Genomic DNA, 20,406 nt, shown 5'->3' on the forward strand with positions numbered 1-20,406 from the left:
TGACCTTGTATATATACACATATTTGCACACATATTTTTATATACATTTGTTTTTATATTTGGGTTTGTGGGAAACGGTATTTCGATCTCTGTCTGTACACACAAACTGGAAGATTGACAATAAAGTTGACTTGGATTATTTAAACACGGGACATTTTGTTAAGAAACAAATACTTTATTTGGATCACAGATAAGACTCATTTTAAATAAGGTAATAATGAATCATACGGTCTTAAACTAAATAAAATGACATTGTGTCAGTAACATCTTTCTCACAGAACTACTTTATATATATTTTTTATCTCAACCTATTTCTCACTTGGTCTGCTTGATAGCGAGCCAAATCAATTAGGCACAACATTCTTGATAATGGAAATGTACCAATATCTATTTATTGAGTGTTTTTTCAGAGATTGTCCCAACTTGTATCTTTAAAATTCTATAATACTCTTTGTTTTGAAAAAAAGTATTTGAATGTAAACAACCAATCACGAGAACCTCTTCCTGTAGACAGGAAATGCATTATGCTCATAAAGTATGTATCCAAAGATCTTTGCAAGAAAGACAGGCACTTTTTATTTTTGAATTGATGATTTTATTCATGAGGCCCAAACAAAGCACAGCACAACCAAACAAAACTCTAAATATTTCTTGTCACATGCACATAATAAAAAATGGAAAAACAAGAACTGAGATTTTTGTGGATAAACCCCCCCCCCCCACAAACGTGTTAACAAAACATCAAACAGGATACTTTCAGTCCATTGGAGTAAACAGTGCCGTCTCGTGCATAAACTGGATGCATTTTATGTCAAGGCTCAAACACATGTTCGTAATGGCGAACCATTGCAGCATTCAGATACAAAAAAACTGTAGAAAGATTGAAAAAGTATGATGATTTAGCCATTATCCAACTATTAACTGTCAAAAACAAAGCAATCAGGCTAACAGGCCAGGCCAGGAAAGGCAAGGATACACATGCACACACACCGACACATACACACATAGTAGAGATAGCTTTACATTACACAGTGGGTAATGAAAATTGGCAAAGTTCCTCTTCGATGAAACAGTTGAGAGAATGTGAGATTTGTTGCCACGTATAATAAGTAGGTAAATATCGTAAAGGCTGCATCATTTAGGAGATTCTGTTATTATGCAGAAGATGTGGATGCACCATTATTCGAATTTTAATGATTTGATGTAAACACTGTTGGATCATAATTTCATATTTGTCAGTACAATATTTCACGAACTGATCTTTGGTATTATAAATAGGCAATCTAAATGTTTTCACTTGTATCACCTGACAGTGTGCAGCAGGAGAGCAAGACTAGTAGTAAACATGTTTTGTCCAATTAGGTAAAAAGATGAATTGAATTGGCACAGCGAATCTGAACAAACTTCATGGACAATAATCATGTTAGAGCCTAGACGTGTTAAATCTGTTCACACGCAGCTGTTGAATAATTGTTGTGCTTGGCTGCAGCAGCTGTACCTTTTGTCTTTCAAGCAGAGGGTCAATATTACATTCAAGCCAAAGAGACACCGGCAAGTATTTGATTAAATAAAGAAATTATAAATGCAGAAAATGCAATCAAAAATGCTGTTAGAGCTTAATCTGAAAGGGCACTCCATAAAGCTATTGTGATTAAATAGCCCTCTTATAAAAGTAGGAAGCTTTCCATGTATTATTAGTATATTGTAAGTATTAGTAAGTGCTGACAAAAACCTGGAGTATGGCATCAGGTAGGGGACAAACTTTAGAGGACAGTAAACTCGATCCCGTGTTTGTGGAGGCGGTCCGTCAGGGTGGTTTTTGCAAAAACAGCTGCTGGAGTGTAGACCCCTCCCCTGGAAAAGAAGGATATCAAATGAGTTTCATTCCTCAAGCGATATTCACACTAAACTGTAAAACATAGAAATGAAAACGCTTTGTTTGAAGCATAATTTAGGATTTAAAAAAACTGTTCCCAGGTTCCTATGTAAGCTCCTGTATGCAAGATCACCTTCTAGAAAAACTCTTATGTTGTTATTTTATATAACAGTCCCACATATTCAGTTTTATGCCTACTCCAATTAAAATATTTAACACAATACTTTGCCATGTGTCACTGTCTAGATGGATTAAATATAACATAACAAATATGGTGAAATGGACTGGACCTGCAAAATATTAGTCCTGCATATGTATATCCGAAATTTAACAAAAAACTAGAGAATAACTTGGAACGAGCGTATCAATTGTGCAAAGAGACATTTAGATTCAAAGTGTGTGTGTGCTGAATCTGTATTTCGGTGAAAAGTCACTCCCTTGTCAGGCAGTATGTTGTTATAACTCACTTCTTGGGCAGGGCTGTGGGTTCGTTGAGCATTGTGAGGGCCGACTGCACCATGGCGATGGGCGTGGCCACATAGGCACACTCTGAGTAATAACAGAAAGACAAATAAAAAACCTTTAGACACACCAATGAGGGTTTGAACATACCAGAAATGAAATAGGTTGCCAAAAAAATGATGAGTGCAAGAAAACATGACTGAGGTTCGGATTACAGGTTTTATTTGTGCATTCATGAAGGGATTAAAATAGTTCTCTTTGTTGCATCAAGTACAAAACTAGGATTTTGAGTTACCTGGCCCCTTCACCAGAGTGCGGATCTTGGCGTTGGGTTTTCCCTGGGTGGGGTCCTGCCCCTCTGTGTAGCCCTCTCCAAAGAATTCAAACTGGAAGGTTGAATCCTTCATCTAATACACACATGGACACACAGAAAATATATATCAGAAAATCAAGCATCCTTTACTATCTAAACTAAATAGATGTATTTGCATATGCATGAGATGAACCGCAGCAGAGCATTAACTCGGGTGTTTTAACTTTATTTTTGTTTACCTGCTTTCTAGTTGGTCCGTCCATGGAGAAGACTCCAAAGGAGAAGAACTCTGGGTGCTGAGAGGATGGGCAAATAAAACATATGCACATAAGCACCTAAACATATCCCAGTTAAATTGGCTTATGTGATGTGCAATGTTTGTTTACCTTGAGGAGCAGCTTGCGTCCAAGACTGAACTTGACAAAGAGCCAGAATATCAGGCCCCCAAACAGCAGCTTGAAAACGTTGCCAATTCCTCCGATTCCCACATACGCTCCGTACTGAACCTGAGAATACGAAATATGTGAGAGTACAAGGTAATTAACTAAAACGGAAATTATACAATAGGTGTTATTTTTTCTTCTTAACACGGTATTAAAAATGTATTTTAATAGTGAACAATTAGAGGAAGATCCACACAAAGAAAGTTTGATTAAAGGAAACAGACCGGCTTGTCGTGATGTTCCTCCAGCAGGAAGCGCTGAGTTCTCTTCACAACGGAGGGGTCGGAGCCCAGGAAGGGCACCGAGTACTGCTGGACCTCGTTACTGAAGAACAAGTTACCCCTGCAAACTCGCACAAAGAAATACACTCAACATTATCAACAACTGTGTTGGGCAAACTACAGCACAAAGTATTGTAAGGGAAACTTCTGCAGCAATGGAGAGTCAGGACTCAGAGAGACACGAGGAGAGTTGGAGCTTTGATGTCAAACAATGATAGTTTATTACAAGTATAACGGCCGGAGAATTAATATCACAAGTCACAGCAGCAAAAGGTTCTGACTACACGGGTGGGTTGTCATGTCCATTCTGCCCAGCCTATCTCTTGATAGACCTTTTAACTAGTTTACAGAGAGTTAATGAGCATATTGGGGGAGGCGTAAACATCTGGAGACACAGGAGATGTCTCTCACATCTGTTGAGCTTAGAAACCATTTTGTGAACGAGAGTTTAACTGGTTTATCAAGATATCTGGAGCATCCCATTCCTTAAGAGAGATAACAGAGCCAGGGTTTGGTCGTAAACGTCAACACACAGAATAGGTTAAATATCTAAAGTAAAGACAGAAATATTCTTTGACAAGTATAATAAATGGTAATGACAGCTATCTTTTTTAATTGATTATTTATACAGGCAGTTTTTCCCTCTGTAATATTTCCTTTTGAATGCACAAAAATAAATAGAACATTTATTTATCCCATACAACTATTAGGAAAAGAAAATTGCCTGATATATTAATTTTAGTCTTAAATATCAATATCTATATTGGTTTTATTAATCACCAGGTTCTACTGAAGTTATGCCACTTGATATCGCTGCTTGAACAAACATATTGCACTGCTGGTGCCAAATACCGTTTTAATGATAGACTGCTATCTGACCAGGTGAAAGGTTATTCTGAAGGGAACTTTGTCACAGCGAGGCGTAGACTTTGTTCACTTTGCTGTGGTCATGTTGCCTGTTCATATTACCCAACATGAGCTAAATGTAACAGATAAGGGACAGAAAACACAGCCATTGTCCCTGTGCAAAAATATGGTCCAAAGTTTATCAGTGACATTAACTGTATGACTGAGCACATTTGCCAGTTGGACAGTTCCCTTAAATTCTTAAGCAAGTTAGAGAAACCAACTGTTTAAGTGCCGTTGAGAAAACGGAAAGGAAGCGTTATTTTTATGTCTGAAGGAAATGCCCACTCTACTATGTACCTGCGTTTCATCTTGGAGCCAACAGTGGGGAGGGGTTTGTGATTGAACTTCCTCCTGAGAGTCTGGAGCTCATGGCCCTCAGAAAAACTATGGACAGCTGACTGCCACGTGCCATCATGGAGACATCCGCCCTGAGGGAGGAAGGTAGAGAGACAATGTGGAGGAGGAAGTGGTGGAAGAAAGGGGAAAACATAAAAGACAATAGAAATGAAGAAGGGTTCAAAAAAGAGGAAAGTGGATGATCAAGGCACAACAAGAAGATGGTCAATAGTTTGGACTTGTAAGTTACGTACATCTTCTCCTGCGCCGAAAGTCAGGAAGCTCTCCACTGCACTCAGGGTGCCTGTGGAAGAACACACATACACATGATTTAGCAAAAACTAGCAACAGAAAGAGGGGGCGAGTGGAGTGAAGCGGGGGTCATTTTGCATCAATGTGTTTGTGAGCCTACCCTTGAACTGGTCCCTGGTGAAGAGGACTCCCATGTCGGCAGGAATGGAGTCGAATCCGCAGCTCCCTATGACGTACACACCTTGTTCAGCGGCCTGGCTGTCGTAGTTCAACTGCATGCCCTCCAAGAACTGCATACAGCCAGACAGAAACATACACACATGTGACACACATACTGTAAACAAGTGAAGACACAAACAAGTGCTTTCTGTGTGCCAGTTAAAAAAATGAAATGGAAATGTTACTATGATTTCGATTCGACAATTTTTGCCCCACCTCTTAACAATTAGCACAAAATGATGGTGAAGGTGTTGGGGTGTTTTGTGTAGCTTTTAAAGGAATCAATACACAACAGAATCCAAGTTAGGCTGTCAGAATGGGGACTGTGTTTTTTTTTTTTTTTAAACCTATGATTTTTTAAATACAGAAGTTTAAAATGAAGGTTAAAAAAGAGACCCAAAAATATCCCTTTGAAAACTGGGCAGAAATTAATATGCATTACCACAACCTTTATCTAGAAAAAAACTGAATCCAATTGATTTAGTCTGACAAATTAAAAAAAATGTTTTGCTGAGGTTTAAAAAAAAAAGAAGCCAGACAGCTGTGCTATTGGTCTACAATTGGTTCTACATTTCATAAAGCAGAGATTTTGACTAGCTTGCTGCCTGGTACAAGGTGTTCCAAGCCCTAGTTCCTTCTCATAAGCAATTCTGGATTTGGCAGCAGCATGACCTAAATGAGTTGCTCAAATATTTTGTATATAAATGATATCTGCTGGGAATTTAGGGTCAGATGGTTTGACTGTGTTTTAATGATACATGGTGCATCAGACCTCCATCTAACAGCCTGGACAAATTGCTGTCATGCGGTCAAGTGAGGGATTCTCTTGTCTAACAGGATGCAGCATGAAACGCAGCACGTCTGAACTTTAGAACAGCTGCAGAGTCAAATCTGAAAACATGCAGGTATGTTCTTTTTACTTTAATTTCACATGCATTATTACATTTAGGGCACATATCATTTTAGTATTCAGAAGATTAAGGTCTCAGTAAGGGAAATAAAAAAGTGTTCCCTGTAACAGTTACAAGTTTAAGTGATGTGCAGAACATTATATTAAAGAAAAACAGCACCATAGACATACCTGAGGCTCTCCACTGATGTCAATGTGGTGGGCTCCATTCTCCACACAGGCCTTCACCATTTGCTCGCCAAAAAACCTGTACTATACACAGACAGAGACACATATATTTAAATAATGCAAAACCTTATTGTTCTTATTTGGTGGAGGTCTGATCCCCGGCCAATTGTGTGTGTTACTACTTTGCTTTGGGCTAAAAAAGGGTTCAACTTTTTGTATGTTAGCCAGAAAAATAACAGGCCAAGCCTCCGTCTAAACCTAGGGCCTAATTTGGTGTAAAAACAATACTCCTCATAAATACAGAGCTTTTGACAGCTTCTGTATGAATAATACAACTTTATAAGCCTTCAATTCTTTCTTCAATTATATGTTTATTCAGCACAAATCTGAATATAGAGTTTAGCTTTACCAAAAATGTTTCAAGTTTAAATCTAAGATGTCTGCAGTAACCACATCAAAATAAACAGTTGAAACCAGATATTCCCTTGCATATCACATCTAGAGGTCTTTTTACTTATCATTACTGCCTAACCTCCACACACAGTCGGACCAATGTGAAGGTCGTATGAGGCCCCTTTGGTTGCAAAACATGTCAGAAACCATTTATTTATAATTAACAATTCATTTTTCCACCATACCTAGCATTCTAACATACCCCCCCAGATATTGACTCTCACTCCCTTTTGTTGCTGATGCAGCAACTAGACATGATCCCCAGCTGGCAACGTCCCGTAATCGCTGGGTGGAGGAGGTGATGACACGCGTTAAAGTAAATACCCTTAATTTTCTCAACCGTTTGCATTCATATTATAAACACCTCTTCTAATATAGTCCGTCCATGAATGCAACCATATCATTCTCTTCTGATATTTGATTTGGCTCATTTGCATTTATTAACCTTCCTCACTTTCTGAGCACAGTTGGTATGTCTGTCTGTATGCAAGTATGTTTGATGATAGATGCACAGTGTCATCTTTGTGTTTTAAATTAATGTTTGCAAACATTTTAATAAAATATCTGATTAATAATAAAAAATGATCCACTGGATTTCCAGCATTGCAGCTGCAGAACCTAGCTCCAAGGGGAATCCTGTTAAACTTGAACATTGAGGTTTCTTTTGTTTTATATATTCATGTTTAAAAATACATGTGAATCATATGATCTGTCTGATTATTACGAGTTGTTATTCTGTTTGTAGTCTTAAATAGTCAACCTTATTTTGTTTATTTTGGATAACCAACCTGCAGAGCAAAGCACATTCCACCTTTGTAACACTCCTTGTTTCTTCTTCTTGGGCTAGTATGTGAAACGTGGTATCACAAGAATACTGGCAGCACTTCACTCTCAATAGCCTTTACCAGATTTATTAAATGTATACTCACTTAAAAGACGAGATAGAAACACTGAACTGATAAGAGAAATAAGAGGGTGTATTTTTTTTAACTTCAAATATTTTTCTCCATTTAAACCAAGTTGCCAGCTGCTGTGTACAACAGTAGGGAAACTGCAGTGGAAGAATTTGAATTGAAACAGAACCTTGATTTCACACAGAACGCAAAGCAGTGCTGGATGCTTTCCCTCCTGACTCAAATACAATACGACATATTGTGTGCTGCAAGTCAGTTGGCTTCATTGTGTAAATAAAGGCTGCTCTGTGTGTATTAATGATGGAGAGAAAACAGGGATATGTTGAACTACACTGGTGCCAAAGGGAGAACCCAACATGCTACATTTGTGAGATGATGTGAGGAAAAATAGTTTCTCATGAGATGGATAAAGAAATGTGTAATTTTTTAAGAAAGAGAATGATAGGCAGCTACTTACAGGCCCTACACAGTTGAGAACAATCACAGCCTGTTTGCACATGGCTGCAAGAGAGTCTGGTTCTCCCACATCTGCCACAATGACATCCACTGACCTCAGCTCAGGCTTACCTGCAAGCACACACAGAATACAAATGTTTGCGTTACAGTCTCAAACATCAAACGTTTTTATAGTTAACATAATTACTAATATTTATGATTACCAGGTGTGAATATGGGAGTACTGTACAGCTGTGGGAAATGAGTACGTGAGAAAGAACAAGAGAAAATAGGCTACAAGAAGCACAGAAAATGTTAGAGCGGATTGATTTGGATAAACATATTTAACTGCGATAATTTTGACTGAGAAGGGAAATTGAGTTTGTTCAGAAATCATGATTTTTACCTGACTATTATCATTGAAAAATTATCATACAAGAATCTAAACTAAAGAAAGATTTTATGGTGCAAAATTAGATTTGTATGCTGCAACAATACTTTGTTCAGATTGGTATTTTGAAACATATTCCGCCTTTAACAAATATTGTGCATCCTGTGAAATAACTAACTTGTTGGGGCTTGTTGGAGAAAGGCACATTTGTGATTAAAACGGACAAACTGCTTGCAGTGTTTCCTGAATGACAGTGTGTGCTGCCATGGCTGAGGATTGTACAGTGAGCAGGTTTGTTCCATCAGCTGTTGCTCGCTCCCCGAGGACACAACAGAATAACTATCTAATCCTAGGGAAAATCACATTACTATCATGACAGCAGAAAAACTCCCAGCTCTTGATCCAATCATGGAATTTATTATCCAGATTTAGAGTGTTGCATATACACCCTAAAAAATGACTGGCCCACACAATTAGTGTTTACCAGTATTCAGTAAATATCAATATTAAAACGTTTTTTTTTTAAATATGGAATTTTCCTTTTTTTGTGTGTAATTGTAAATGGAATTTTATTTTTTCAAATATTTATCATCAAACACATTAATCTATCAGTTCATTTAAGGCTGATCATCAGCAAATATATTGATTTAAAGTTTGATGGTTTTATTATTTTAAGTATAAATAAAATAATTTAAAAAATCTTACAGATACTATTTGTGCAGGGAATAGCATTCCAATGTATTGTTGCTGTAGTTAATAAAGGCAGTTTGTGCAAATTGTGTTGAGCATTTTTTACAACTCTTACCCCTTGTTAGTAATCTTGTCTGTCTTTTTCACCATCAGCAGCAAGGATAAATTGTTTAAGGTGTTGGTTGAATTATTTAAGGTGAGAGTTGAAACATGCCTTGTCTTTATTAACTTTGTTCAAAGTGAGAGCTCAAAAATTAGTTTTTGGTGGATACAATTTCAATAATGGTATGATTTCTTTTTGTCAAGTTGCCTTCTCGCTTGTACTTTGGAGTTAAGTCAGAGTTTAAGGTCAAAGTAATGTTAAACAAATCACTATCAGCAGGCTCAACTTGGATAGATTAGTGATCCTGATTTGAACTAAGAGTTAAGTGATTTCCATATGCCTTTGTAAATACTCTGTAAAACCTGATTAGAGGCACAGCTCTAACTACATCCTCCATCCTTCTGATGTTGGAAATATTCACTGAGAAACTATCCCGTTGCAGAACTGTTGGTTCTATAAACAATCTGATCAAAATAAGTGTTGTAAAGTAACTAAGTACATTTGGTCAAGTACTCTACTTAAGTAACATTTTGAGGGATTTGTACTCTCCTTGAGTATTTCAATGTTTTGCTACTTTGTACTTCGAGTGCACTACAGTTCAGAGGTAAAGCGTGCACTTTCACTCCACTACATTTATTTAATACCTTTAGTTACTTTGCAGATTTAGATTAATGGTGTGAAATATAAAAAACACTACATAAGACTTTAGTCACCTGGAGTAAAATTCACAAGCTACCCTGCAGTATTCAAAGTAAAAAAATAGCTGTACCTTTACCAGCTTTGATAAACACAAATTAATCAATCAATAATTATAATCATAACATATGATATAAATGATTCTGAAATTGTTCAAGCTGAAATATGAGTAGGCTACTTCCTTTTGGTAGTATCATTTGATGTCAATACTTTTTTCCACTTTTATTTGAGAAAAAGTTTAATTGCAGGACTTTAAAAGAGTAACCATACGCTCTGGTACTTCTACTTTGACTTCACTACAAGAGTAATTTGTCCACCTCAGAGAAAACGCACAACTAATGGAGTTGTTGGGGTACGTACTGAGTTCTGCGGCCGCCTGCTCCAGAACTTTCTCCAGCTTCTGCTTGCTCCTGCCGGCCACCGCCCACTTCAGGTTCCCGTTCGGACCCTCGGATGCGACCCGGGCCACCTCCTCCACCACGAACTGTCCCGTGAATCCGGAGGCTCCGAAGATAATCAGATGGTAGGGTCTGCTGGATGATGTTTCGACACGGGCCATGTTAACAGCAGCAACAGTGGAGGAGTTAGATGAGATGATACCTGCACCAGTCTCTCTGACTGACTGACAGCGCAGAGCTGACTGCGTGCACTTTTGACAGCGCTCGAGAGTCTACTTCCGTAGCAGCATTATGCTAATATGCTAACAGACATTAACAACTGCGTTTGGTTTTCTTTACTATCAAAACAATTACGTATCAAGACATTTTGTCACGTTACGTGTGTATTCTAGGTCAGTGAATGTTTTATAACAATAACTGGCTCATTCCAAAGAGTCAGCCCATCTAAGTTAGTTTAATTTATTTATTTGTTTTAAGTGTGCAATGGTTTAGCATTAGCAGGTAGTCGTTAGCGCAACAACTTCCTCGCGTTTCTGATTGGTCCTCTTCCTAGACGCCTTTCAATGACGACATTCAGATGCGCCTGGATCTGCACCACGAGAGTTACAACACCAACTGAGGCCTCAATGTCACGGAGTCTAAACAGGAACCAGACACACAAGAGGCTCTTTTAAATCTCTGATGTCGTTTTATTTGGATATATAGAGGATATTCTTCAATAAGGTATGTTTAGATAAAGCGCATGTAAACGCATTGTAGTAGTTAGTGACGTTAGCGTGACGCTAGCCTGCGCGCTAACAACTTACATATCCTCAGAATCCCCAAACAAATCAACTAAGCCAAGGAGTTGTAACAGAGTGTATGCAATTTTATTGTGTGCCTCTTTGGCGTGCATACTCAAACACTGAATTTACAAGGTGGAAAAGGTGAATACCTCTCCAGTGAATTTGATAAAAAAGCAACCAAACGTTACCTCCAAACGTGCAAGGAGAACGTTTGATAACGTACTTACTTTGTCACACACGCATATTTGAATATCGTTATTGACTTTATTATTCATAATTGACACTTGCTTGAATCATGTCACTTTTAAATGATTTCTAATTTCTTAACCCTTTCAAATATTGGGTAAAGAACAAGTTAGCGAACGTTACATGTACCGTTTTTCTGCAAAAAGTCTAGTTAACCATTTAATGCTAGCACATGTTTTTTCTAATAGTGTTATTTCAATGTCTGACATTCATTTTATAATCCCTTGTCCTTTTTTCTCTAATCACTCTAGGGAATGACCTCTTGAGGAGCCCCCCCATCTCCCTCCCCTCTTGTCTCGTCTCTTTCTTCTGTAGTTGAAGATCCACTATGTCCATTCACATTTTTAGACAGGTGGAGCTAATGATGCGCCCGGCCTGCTGCCAGACCATCAGAAGCAGATTGTGTTTGCACAAGGCAGTGTTGCCCCCTGTGGGTCATTCTGGCCGGTGTATCTCTGGGGTTCCTGTGCTTCATAGAAGGGCCTTCAGCCTGGACTCTCTCTCTTCGGGTCCTGGTCGACATACCCTTGGTCAAAGCTCCCAGCAGCCTCTTGCAGAGAGGACGTCTTCCTCAGCACTCGCACAGAGGAACCTGTCTGCTGTGGCTCTACAGGTAGGCACTTTTCTTTGGCTTTGCTTGATTTGTCCCTTAATTATATTGTTGAGCTGCTGTAACAAATACATTTCCCCTATGGGGGATCAATATAGTTCCTATGCTACGCAGTAATTTACATGTTTTGGTCGTACTCCTATAGATACTGCTTTGAAGTTTTCTGCACTCTGTTACTGATTGTTTAGGATAATACGGTGTATAGTTATTGAGTTTTCCTGGCTACTTAAACCACTATGTGTGACGTATTATAATAATCAATACAATTGAGCGGTAAAACATTACACATTACTTTTCAATATACTGTGAGCTTTTTCACATGGTAGCAATGGTTTTCACTTTCTATCTGCATTATCTGGTGTCTCTCCAGGGCAAGTGTCGTCCTCTGTCCAGGTATGACTTCCTGCATGACTTGCTGGATCTCGGTGACGTTGAGGAGAATAGACTCCATGCTCAGTCTTCTAAAATGGCCAGACACTACATCGTGGACCCAGACCTGGCTCAGCTGGTAGCACAGCTCATAGAACCTGAGGATGCTAAAACTGTTATCTTCGAATGTAACCCAGGTATGTATTTGGAAACAAAATGGAAGTCAGCATGTTATATCAAAGTGCTCTTAACCTGTTAAGCCCGGGAGCCCCCGCACCATCTTGCAAGAAACAGCGTCTGAGGGCTTCTTAACATTTAACAAACTATGAATGTGTCATACCCACCTAACGGGAAGAAACTCAGCTACCTGACGATATGAACGATTTTTACCGAAATAAAACACAAATCTAACGCCGAGCCTCTGAATTAGCACTAAGCGCATAACTCACGGTATAAATATTGTATACTTCATCGGATCTGCACAATGCTCGATAGCATATGAAAGCTGAGATTCCACAGATTCCGATGGTATAAGTATCATCACTGTGCGACCAAAACTCGTGGCAACGAAAGCCAGCAAAGATAACACACAACTTCATTTTACGTAGCCAAAACGGCAAATACGTCTTACCTTTACTGTTTTCTGATCAAAAGTTGTGTTCAAGAGCATTAACCTCTTAAGAACCGGGTCCGAAATCGCGCCATTTGCAGGAAACAACGTCTAAGGAACCTAAATATTTAGTAAACTTTGAATATTTTATATCCATATAATGGGAAAAAACTCCAATGCTAACACTGACCCTCTGAATTAGCCCAAGGCGAAAAATGCTAACCTATTACTGCACCGAAAATCTCTCCTAGCTCCCTTATTACTTATCCTAGCTGCACATCCAACACATCGTTTATGATCGTAAAGACACAGAATCTAACGGTGCCCACCTCAACACTGAAAGATACAAACTCGCGACGTTATCAACAAAAACGTACATCAAAACATGTGGTAGTAGGTAGCCTAAAACGCTAACATGGCTTACCTTGTTTTGTCTGGTCAAAACTGGTCTTCAATGGCATTAAAACGATAAAAACAATCCTGTAGTTAATCCATAGGTTAATATCCAATGTGACTGTGTCCCCTTTGAAATGTTCTGATAATCTATAAGCAATAAAACTGCAATTCTGTTTTCAAATATCAGAGCAGGCCATTCCTACGCTCTGTAGATTGAATGCGCTAAGACGCCACCTTTTTTTTTAACATGAGTGTGTGCGGGACGATTTCCCTTCGATTCTATTGGCTCTAACGGTCAGAAAGAGATGTCACTCGTCAAAATCGAGCAAGGGGGGCCAGAGATAAGGAAAATCCACCCAAATGGCCCCAGAAGAGTTTTTTTTGCTAAATCTGTCTAAAAAGGTCAAATATCACTTATTTTGCATCAATCTTGATACAGGGTACTTACTATACACTGAACAAAAATATAAACGTAACACTTTTGTTTTTGCTCCCATTTTTTATGAGATGAACTCAAAGATCTAAAACATTTTCTATTTACACAAAATAACCATTTCTCTCAAATATTGTTTACAACTCTGAAAATATCTGTGATAGTGAGCACTTCTCCTTTGCCGAGATAATCCATCCCACCTCACAGGTGTGGTATATCAAGATGCTGATTAGACAGCATGATTATTGCACTGGTGTGCCTTAGGCTGGCCACAATAAAAGGCCACTCTGAAACATGCATTTTTGCTTTATTGGGGGGGTCTGGGGGGGTCCGAAAACCATTCAGTATCTGGTGTGAGGGTTCTCACAAGAACAAGTTCTAGTTCCAGATCCTTTTGGTGTGAACGCAAAATCACAGGAACTATTTCTGGGAAAAGTACTCCGGTGTGAAAGCGCCTATTGGTTGGAGAAAAAAGATTATTAATTTACTGCTTTTAAGAAGTGAAGATACTGTATAGTCATTTGTTCTGGGCATGTCATTTTCGAGCCTCAAACCTGAAAAAAAGGCTCAGGGCTTAACAGGTTAATGCATGCATAATGTTCCTGTGCTTCAGGGGCCGTATTCACAAAGCATTTTATCTTACCGCTAGGAGTGCTCCTAACTCGCGCTAAAACATTTTACGTAGGAGTTTTTTCTTAAAAGTTATTCACAAAGCCGCTGAGACCTACTCATGCTAAGGATAAATCACTAAGAGTGACGCACCGTTGCTATGGATTACGTCGATTCTCGTGCATGAGTTTAGAAGCGGTCAGTACGGTGATTGGTTGTTCAGAGCAGGCGGTCTCGCTGAAACTCATCCGCAACATCCCACAAACGAGCCCACTAAATCACCGAAAAACAAGGAAATAGCCTAGGCTAGAAATGTATTCCTATCAAATAGTTATGGACAGTGCAGTTAGCAGAATACACGCATGATGACAAGTTTGTGCAGACTACGATAATGACGTTGTATATGAACGTTAAAGAGAGAGAGCAAACAATAAAAATACGTAAAAATTGCATTAAATCAAGGGGGCAATTAAAAGCACCCTACAAACTATTATCCAATGAGCATATTTCCAGCACTTAAACACTTTCAATAACAGCCCATACCGCCGTTCAAGTCCCCCTATCATGATGAATGAAAACAATCTGCGTGTTGATGGAATGTACTTTCTTTCTATTGACAAACACGTCCTCATCTTTTGATGGCGCAATTATTTTTATGTCAATAGCACCGAACACACCGGGCATACCTGCAATTGCCATGAAGTTGGCTTTGATCCTGTGTTGTTGTTGATTGTCCAAAGGAAACCGGATAAACTGTTGGATGATATGTGGTCTAGAGAGCGTGCTGATGGTTTGGTTTATGGCACGGCTGACTGATGGTTGCGATATTCCTAAATCGTCGGCATTGCAAAGTTGCATTTTCCCTGTTGCTAAATATCGTAGTGTTGCCAAACATTTTATTTCCGGACTAATAGGGTTATTCTTGTTAGTCTGGGATGTTATTGCATCCCGCACTAATTCCACAACAAGTTTGATACCCTCACGATTTAGCCTATCTCTTGATCAATTCACAGTCTTCCATTGTCTCCAAAATATTTCGTCTCGCAGCCATTTTCAGATTCTTTGTGAATAGGTCTTACAGAGTTAGGAGTCCTCTCGAGGACTTTTAAGCTCTCCCAGACTTAGGTGCTACTTTTAGGCCTAAAATACTTTGTGAATTGCTCTTAGTGAATAAAATTAGGAGTCCTAAATTTAAGACTGACACGCCCATTATGTTTAGGAGTTTCTCCTAAATTCGCCAGTTAGGAGCTACTTTTAGCCCTAAGATCCTTTGTGAATACGGCCCCTGGTGTCTAACTTGGATCTCATTTTGCATTAACATTGACAAAGTACCCAGTTAATTTTGGATTGTGTTAGAGAAAGAATATGCATGTTTATACGTTTTGCACCGTATATTACTAATGTCTGTGAAAAAACAAATAATTGAAAGGCTTTTTTGGTGTCTGTCTTTCTTAGGTCCTGGGGTGTTGACGAAGACTCTTATAAACGCTGGAGCTCAGAGAATTGTGGCTCTTGAAGGGGATAAGTTGTTCCTACCAAAATTACGGGTAACACAGTTATATCAACATATATCCCTAAGCGAAAGTCAACCAAGTTTTAGTTTTACTCATTTTAATCATCAAATGGTAATTCTTAAACAAATAATTGTACCCTTTTTGTAAAAGTTTGACAAATGATGTTGTATCCCCTACATGTTTTCATGTTGTAGGAGTTGGAAGGCCGTCTTGATGGTCAGCTGGAAGTGGTTCACTGTGACTACTTTAAACTAGACCCTGTGGGCAATGGAGCCCATGGACCCCCTTCTATGTTCACTGACAAACTGTTCAATGATCTGGGAATATCAGAGGCTAACTGGACTGATGGTGAGAAAGACACACTGAGTAGACACTGCACTGTGGCAAATTAAATCTCCCACACATGCACATACAAATTAGTTTTTTTTTGTAGGGATGCACCGAATATTCGGCCACCGAAAATTATCGGCCGAAAAGGGTTAAAAAGGCCCTTTCGGCCGAAAGGGTTTTAGCACCGAAAAAATATCACCGAATGTCAGAGAACAGGGTTACGTTGATCATACTCCGCATATTTGTCCGGGTGTTTTGATTTTAAGTGGTGGAGTAATCCCGAAGTGGTGAAAGTCTTTGCAGTTACACCCCCTCGAGAAATGTCAGCTGAACACGTTTTACAAATCGCAATCCGCGCCTCTTTCTCTGATATTTTGAAATATCTCCAAGCGGCAGACATGTTGGCTGTGAGCCAGCCGCGAGCATGGTCGCGCACCGTGCTTTTCGCCGCGTTTTGATTACGTCATCACAACAACACGTTAGGTTATCAAACTTATAGGTGCATTTGTTGTTGAAGGCCTGGCTGTTATAGCCTTTATTTACACTATTTTGTTGTAGGCCTACTGGCCTAGATGTTTATGCAGTTTTAAAGCACCTTGGCTTTGTTCTGAATGCACTCTGTTGTAGTTATCCTACAGAGAAAAGAAAATGCACTTGACTTGGAATTAATGTACTGTATGCATTCAAAAGTGCTGAATAAATGTTTTATGGACCCATAATAGTGATTATTATTTAAGTTAAGTTTTGCCATAATCATGTCTTTTTCCATAATCGGGTAGCTGAACAACATTGGTAAAAAATGTATACATTATATATATTTCTATTAATCATTTTCGGCATTCTGTTTTCGGCCAACTGTTTCCTATTTTCGGTATCGGTTTCGGCCAAGAATTTCCCATTCGGTGCACCCCTATTTTTTTGCACCTTAAGTTGAGCCTCTCTGACTGTAAACAAATCCCACCTCCCTCATACAGAACGTATTATTCTATTGCCATTGCCTATACAGCTGCAAATATTCGATTTTATATTTTCGATAATTTTTCAGCAACTCACAGTTTTCAAACTATAGATAAATGTTTTATGATTAAAAATCACAATGCATCAATGTACTTTCCCTATAACTTTTCACAATAACACACCGGAATGAGTAAACACTGTACGTTATATAGTGTAATATCCTCCTGAAGTGTGTTTTTTTTTGTAATGTGTGTGTCTCCCCAGACGTCCCAATGAAGGTGTTTGGTATCCTGCCGATGCGTAATATCCGTGGCACGCTGTGGAAGATGATTTACGCTTTGTTTGAACAGCAGTCTGTCTTCAGATATGGAAGAATAGAGCTCAACTTCTTCATTTCGGAGAATGAATACCTGGTAAAGAACTACAACATTTTAACCTCTCAAGTATTAAAGACCAGTCAATCTATTGATCACAGAGTCTAATATTGTGTGTGTTCAGTACAAAATATAATCACTTGTTAAAGCTGATGGAGACTTTGAATTGAATATTGTTCCGGTTATTATCCTTGTGTCAAATATTGAATGCAGTTATTCCTCCAACAGAAACTCGTTTCCTGTCCAGGTCAAAATTTATACTACAGACCCTTCGCTGTCCTCTGGCAGATGGCCTGTGATATTGAACTCCTGCACAAGGTAAAGTTTAAGGCATTATGGTGTATGCATTGTATGAAAAACAGTTAGGTTGAGACTTACACAGAAGAAAACAACGTTTTTTTCAAGTTAAACATTTTCTACAGTGTTTTGTCTTTTTAAAAATACTTGAAGCTAATGCCAGGGGGGATGCTACTCACATTTTCATATTAGCAAGTATTTTCAACATAAATGTGATGGGAGTCTTCTTGATGTCAACCACTGCTTCTCTGTCTGCGCAGGAGCCCTGGGAATCCTTTGTGTACACTTCAAAACAAAGTTTCCCTCGCTCTAGGGTAAGGATGAGCAGACCCAACAACAGCGATGTAAAGTGGCTTGATATTTTTCCATTTAATATAGCGTGTCCCTGTGTCCTCTGCCTCTTTCTCCCCTCAGCTTCCCAACGACCACCTGTGCTTGGTGCGCCTTCGTCCGCGGGCTAATCTGTTCTCTAATGGTCTCACTCCTTCTAATGCTTCAACTCTGCTGATGATGATCAAACAGTTACTGGTAAAGAGGAAGGATAAGCTCATCGACATGCTCGAGTAAGCAAGTTTTATACAGAAAAGTTTCAATATATATTTAAATTAAGATACCGATATACGGGAACTGACTGAGCTTATGGCAGACAAAACTTTGTTTGAAACTGTTAACTGACCCATTATAAACAAACTTAGTGAAAAAGACGGTTGTTAACCTGCTGTCCTGAGTCCAAAAACGATATACAATATGAAGAAATATCCCACAAAATCTCAAAACGGAAGCTTCGTCTTGTTTTGCCTGTGACTGAAACGCCCCCAGGTGTTTAGACATTGAGAGATCTGCACCCCATCCACTTCAGCTTGTATGCTGGTTTTTATTTTTCCGTTGCAAATGTACATTGATCCAACACACTTCACTAGCACAAAGCTATCGAGACACATTGCACAACTGTTTTAAATTGTTCTCTTAGTCTTCCTCTTATTGCATCAGTACTAAAGCATTATTATAATCTGTCATTGAACACGTAATCTGACCTTCATTCCACTCTCTTTGTCTCCCTCTCCTGTTCGTTTCTCTAGTCACTGGTCTCCAGACAGTGGGAGCAAGCTGTTAGAAGAGATGTGCCTGTCGGAGGACATTCTGACAGGCCATGTGTATCCAGAGGAGTATCGCCGACTGTTTGAGCTGATGGACAAAAGTCAGGAGTTCAAACAGAGCTGGCTTTATAAAGAAGTCTTGGAGAACAGTGAGAGGGGGGGATGGTCTTAAGATATGGATATACAGGTCATGTATATAGTTTTATAGAACAAACGTAACCAAATATTATATGATGACAGTGTAATATCAACAAGAATAATATGTGTGATTACATTCATACATGCATACAGAAAGACAAAAGATAAACGCTTCACATAATACACCATGTAGCGAAAGACTTGGGTGATGAAAATGTGTGTGACTTACTGATCTTTGTGTCAATGGAGGAATTGCTTTAAAATGAGCCTCTATCGTCCTGCACTCGAATTTCCTTAAGTTGAATTAGTTGAAGACATAAACTTGCAGAAAAAGTGGTGTTGGGGTGTTTATTGAGATCTGATTGCCAGTAGGAGGGAAAATAGAATTTGAAGATATGTAAAAATGGTTGCAGAATCAAGGTCTTATGATTACTTGAATCATATTATCCCTGTATGAAGACAACAGCGACACGTCCACTAGGCCTCATAAAAAAGTAATTGATGCACCATGTAATGCAAAATATATTATATTGCAAAAATTGCGTGTGTTCAACTGACTGAAATAACTGTAGCATAGTGTGAATGGAGTGTCACAGCACCGCCCTGCATGTATTTAGTTTTGCATAAAAGTACAAAGTTCAGCAGCGCAGGAAGGAGGATGTTTTTTACTGTATGACTTCAAGGCTTTGTATATTTTGGTATATCTGTTGTGTGAGCGTTAGCTTTAAATGTATGAAATGTCATTTATTGTGGATTGTTTAAGCTGCGTGTGAAATATGCTTTTCAAAGACCTCATTAAATCTGAATTTTGATATGTATAGGAGAGATTTATTTCACGGCTGTTTAGATGCTCACACCATTGAAGCTTTCGTTTTAGTATGGGTGTTGGACTAAATCTATTGATTTATTTTTCCGTTGGTGATATGCTTCTAAATATAATTCTATTTTTGGAAAGGTGCGCGTGCCCCTATGTCCTGAAGGTTTTCATTTTCTCTCTATAGTCAGTGGTGGACAATGCCAACTTTTACTCAAGTAATGTAAAAGTACTGTACATAGTAAAGAAAAGCTCTTACACCAACTGCAATATTAAAGTGGTTAACACAAGAAACCAATAAAATAATTCTGAGGGCCGTACCTTTGTCAATACATTTTGATCCTATTACTAAGTCTTATTTAAAGGTGACCTATCATGCAAAATGCACTTTTGTAAGTCTTTTATACATGAATATGTGTCCCCGGTGTTCCAGGGAACTCACCAAGTGTCAGAAAACACAACCCTCTCTATTTTCCTCCATACCCAAATCTCTAAAAAAGGGGCTGCAACGGATCTGATACAGACTGATCCAGATTTGAACACTTTTATGTCGTTACAGAAGTTGCGCTCCGGCTATT

At 38.7% G+C, this 20,406-nt stretch overlaps 2 protein-coding genes across 2 annotated transcripts; one reads left to right on the plus strand and one right to left on the minus strand.

The window, feature by feature from the left end:
• Positions 1 to 572: 572 nt before the first annotated feature.
• Positions 573 to 10,555, minus strand: LOC307028801 (saccharopine dehydrogenase-like oxidoreductase). Its single transcript, XM_079664122.1, has 12 exons — positions 10,212 to 10,555; positions 7,994 to 8,103; positions 6,173 to 6,253; positions 5,033 to 5,162; positions 4,875 to 4,924; positions 4,582 to 4,712; positions 3,319 to 3,436; positions 3,038 to 3,157; positions 2,891 to 2,947; positions 2,634 to 2,745; positions 2,344 to 2,425; positions 573 to 1,854 (listed from the first exon to the last, which is right to left on the minus strand). Exons 1-12 carry the CDS (start codon positions 10,408 to 10,410, stop codon positions 1,764 to 1,766), a joined length of 1,281 nt encoding a protein of 426 aa, XP_079520248.1. The 5' UTR covers positions 10,411 to 10,555; the 3' UTR covers positions 573 to 1,763.
• A 261-nt stretch (positions 10,556 to 10,816) lies between these two features.
• Positions 10,817 to 19,832, plus strand: tfb2m (transcription factor B2, mitochondrial). Its single transcript, XM_079664121.1, has 10 exons — positions 10,817 to 10,972; positions 11,532 to 11,893; positions 12,261 to 12,456; positions 15,763 to 15,854; positions 16,016 to 16,169; positions 17,373 to 17,521; positions 17,711 to 17,800; positions 18,040 to 18,093; positions 18,194 to 18,342; positions 18,859 to 19,832. The coding sequence occupies exons 2-10, from the start codon at positions 11,609 to 11,611 to the stop codon at positions 19,046 to 19,048; spliced, it is 1,359 nt and encodes a 452-aa protein (XP_079520247.1). The 5' UTR covers positions 10,817 to 10,972; positions 11,532 to 11,608; the 3' UTR covers positions 19,049 to 19,832.
• The last annotated feature ends 574 nt before the right edge of the window (positions 19,833 to 20,406 follow it).

Source organism: Notothenia rossii (genome assembly GCF_949606895.1).
Source record: "Notothenia rossii genome assembly, chromosome: 2".
NCBI classification, from domain to species: Eukaryota; Metazoa; Chordata; class Actinopteri; order Perciformes; family Nototheniidae; genus Notothenia; species Notothenia rossii.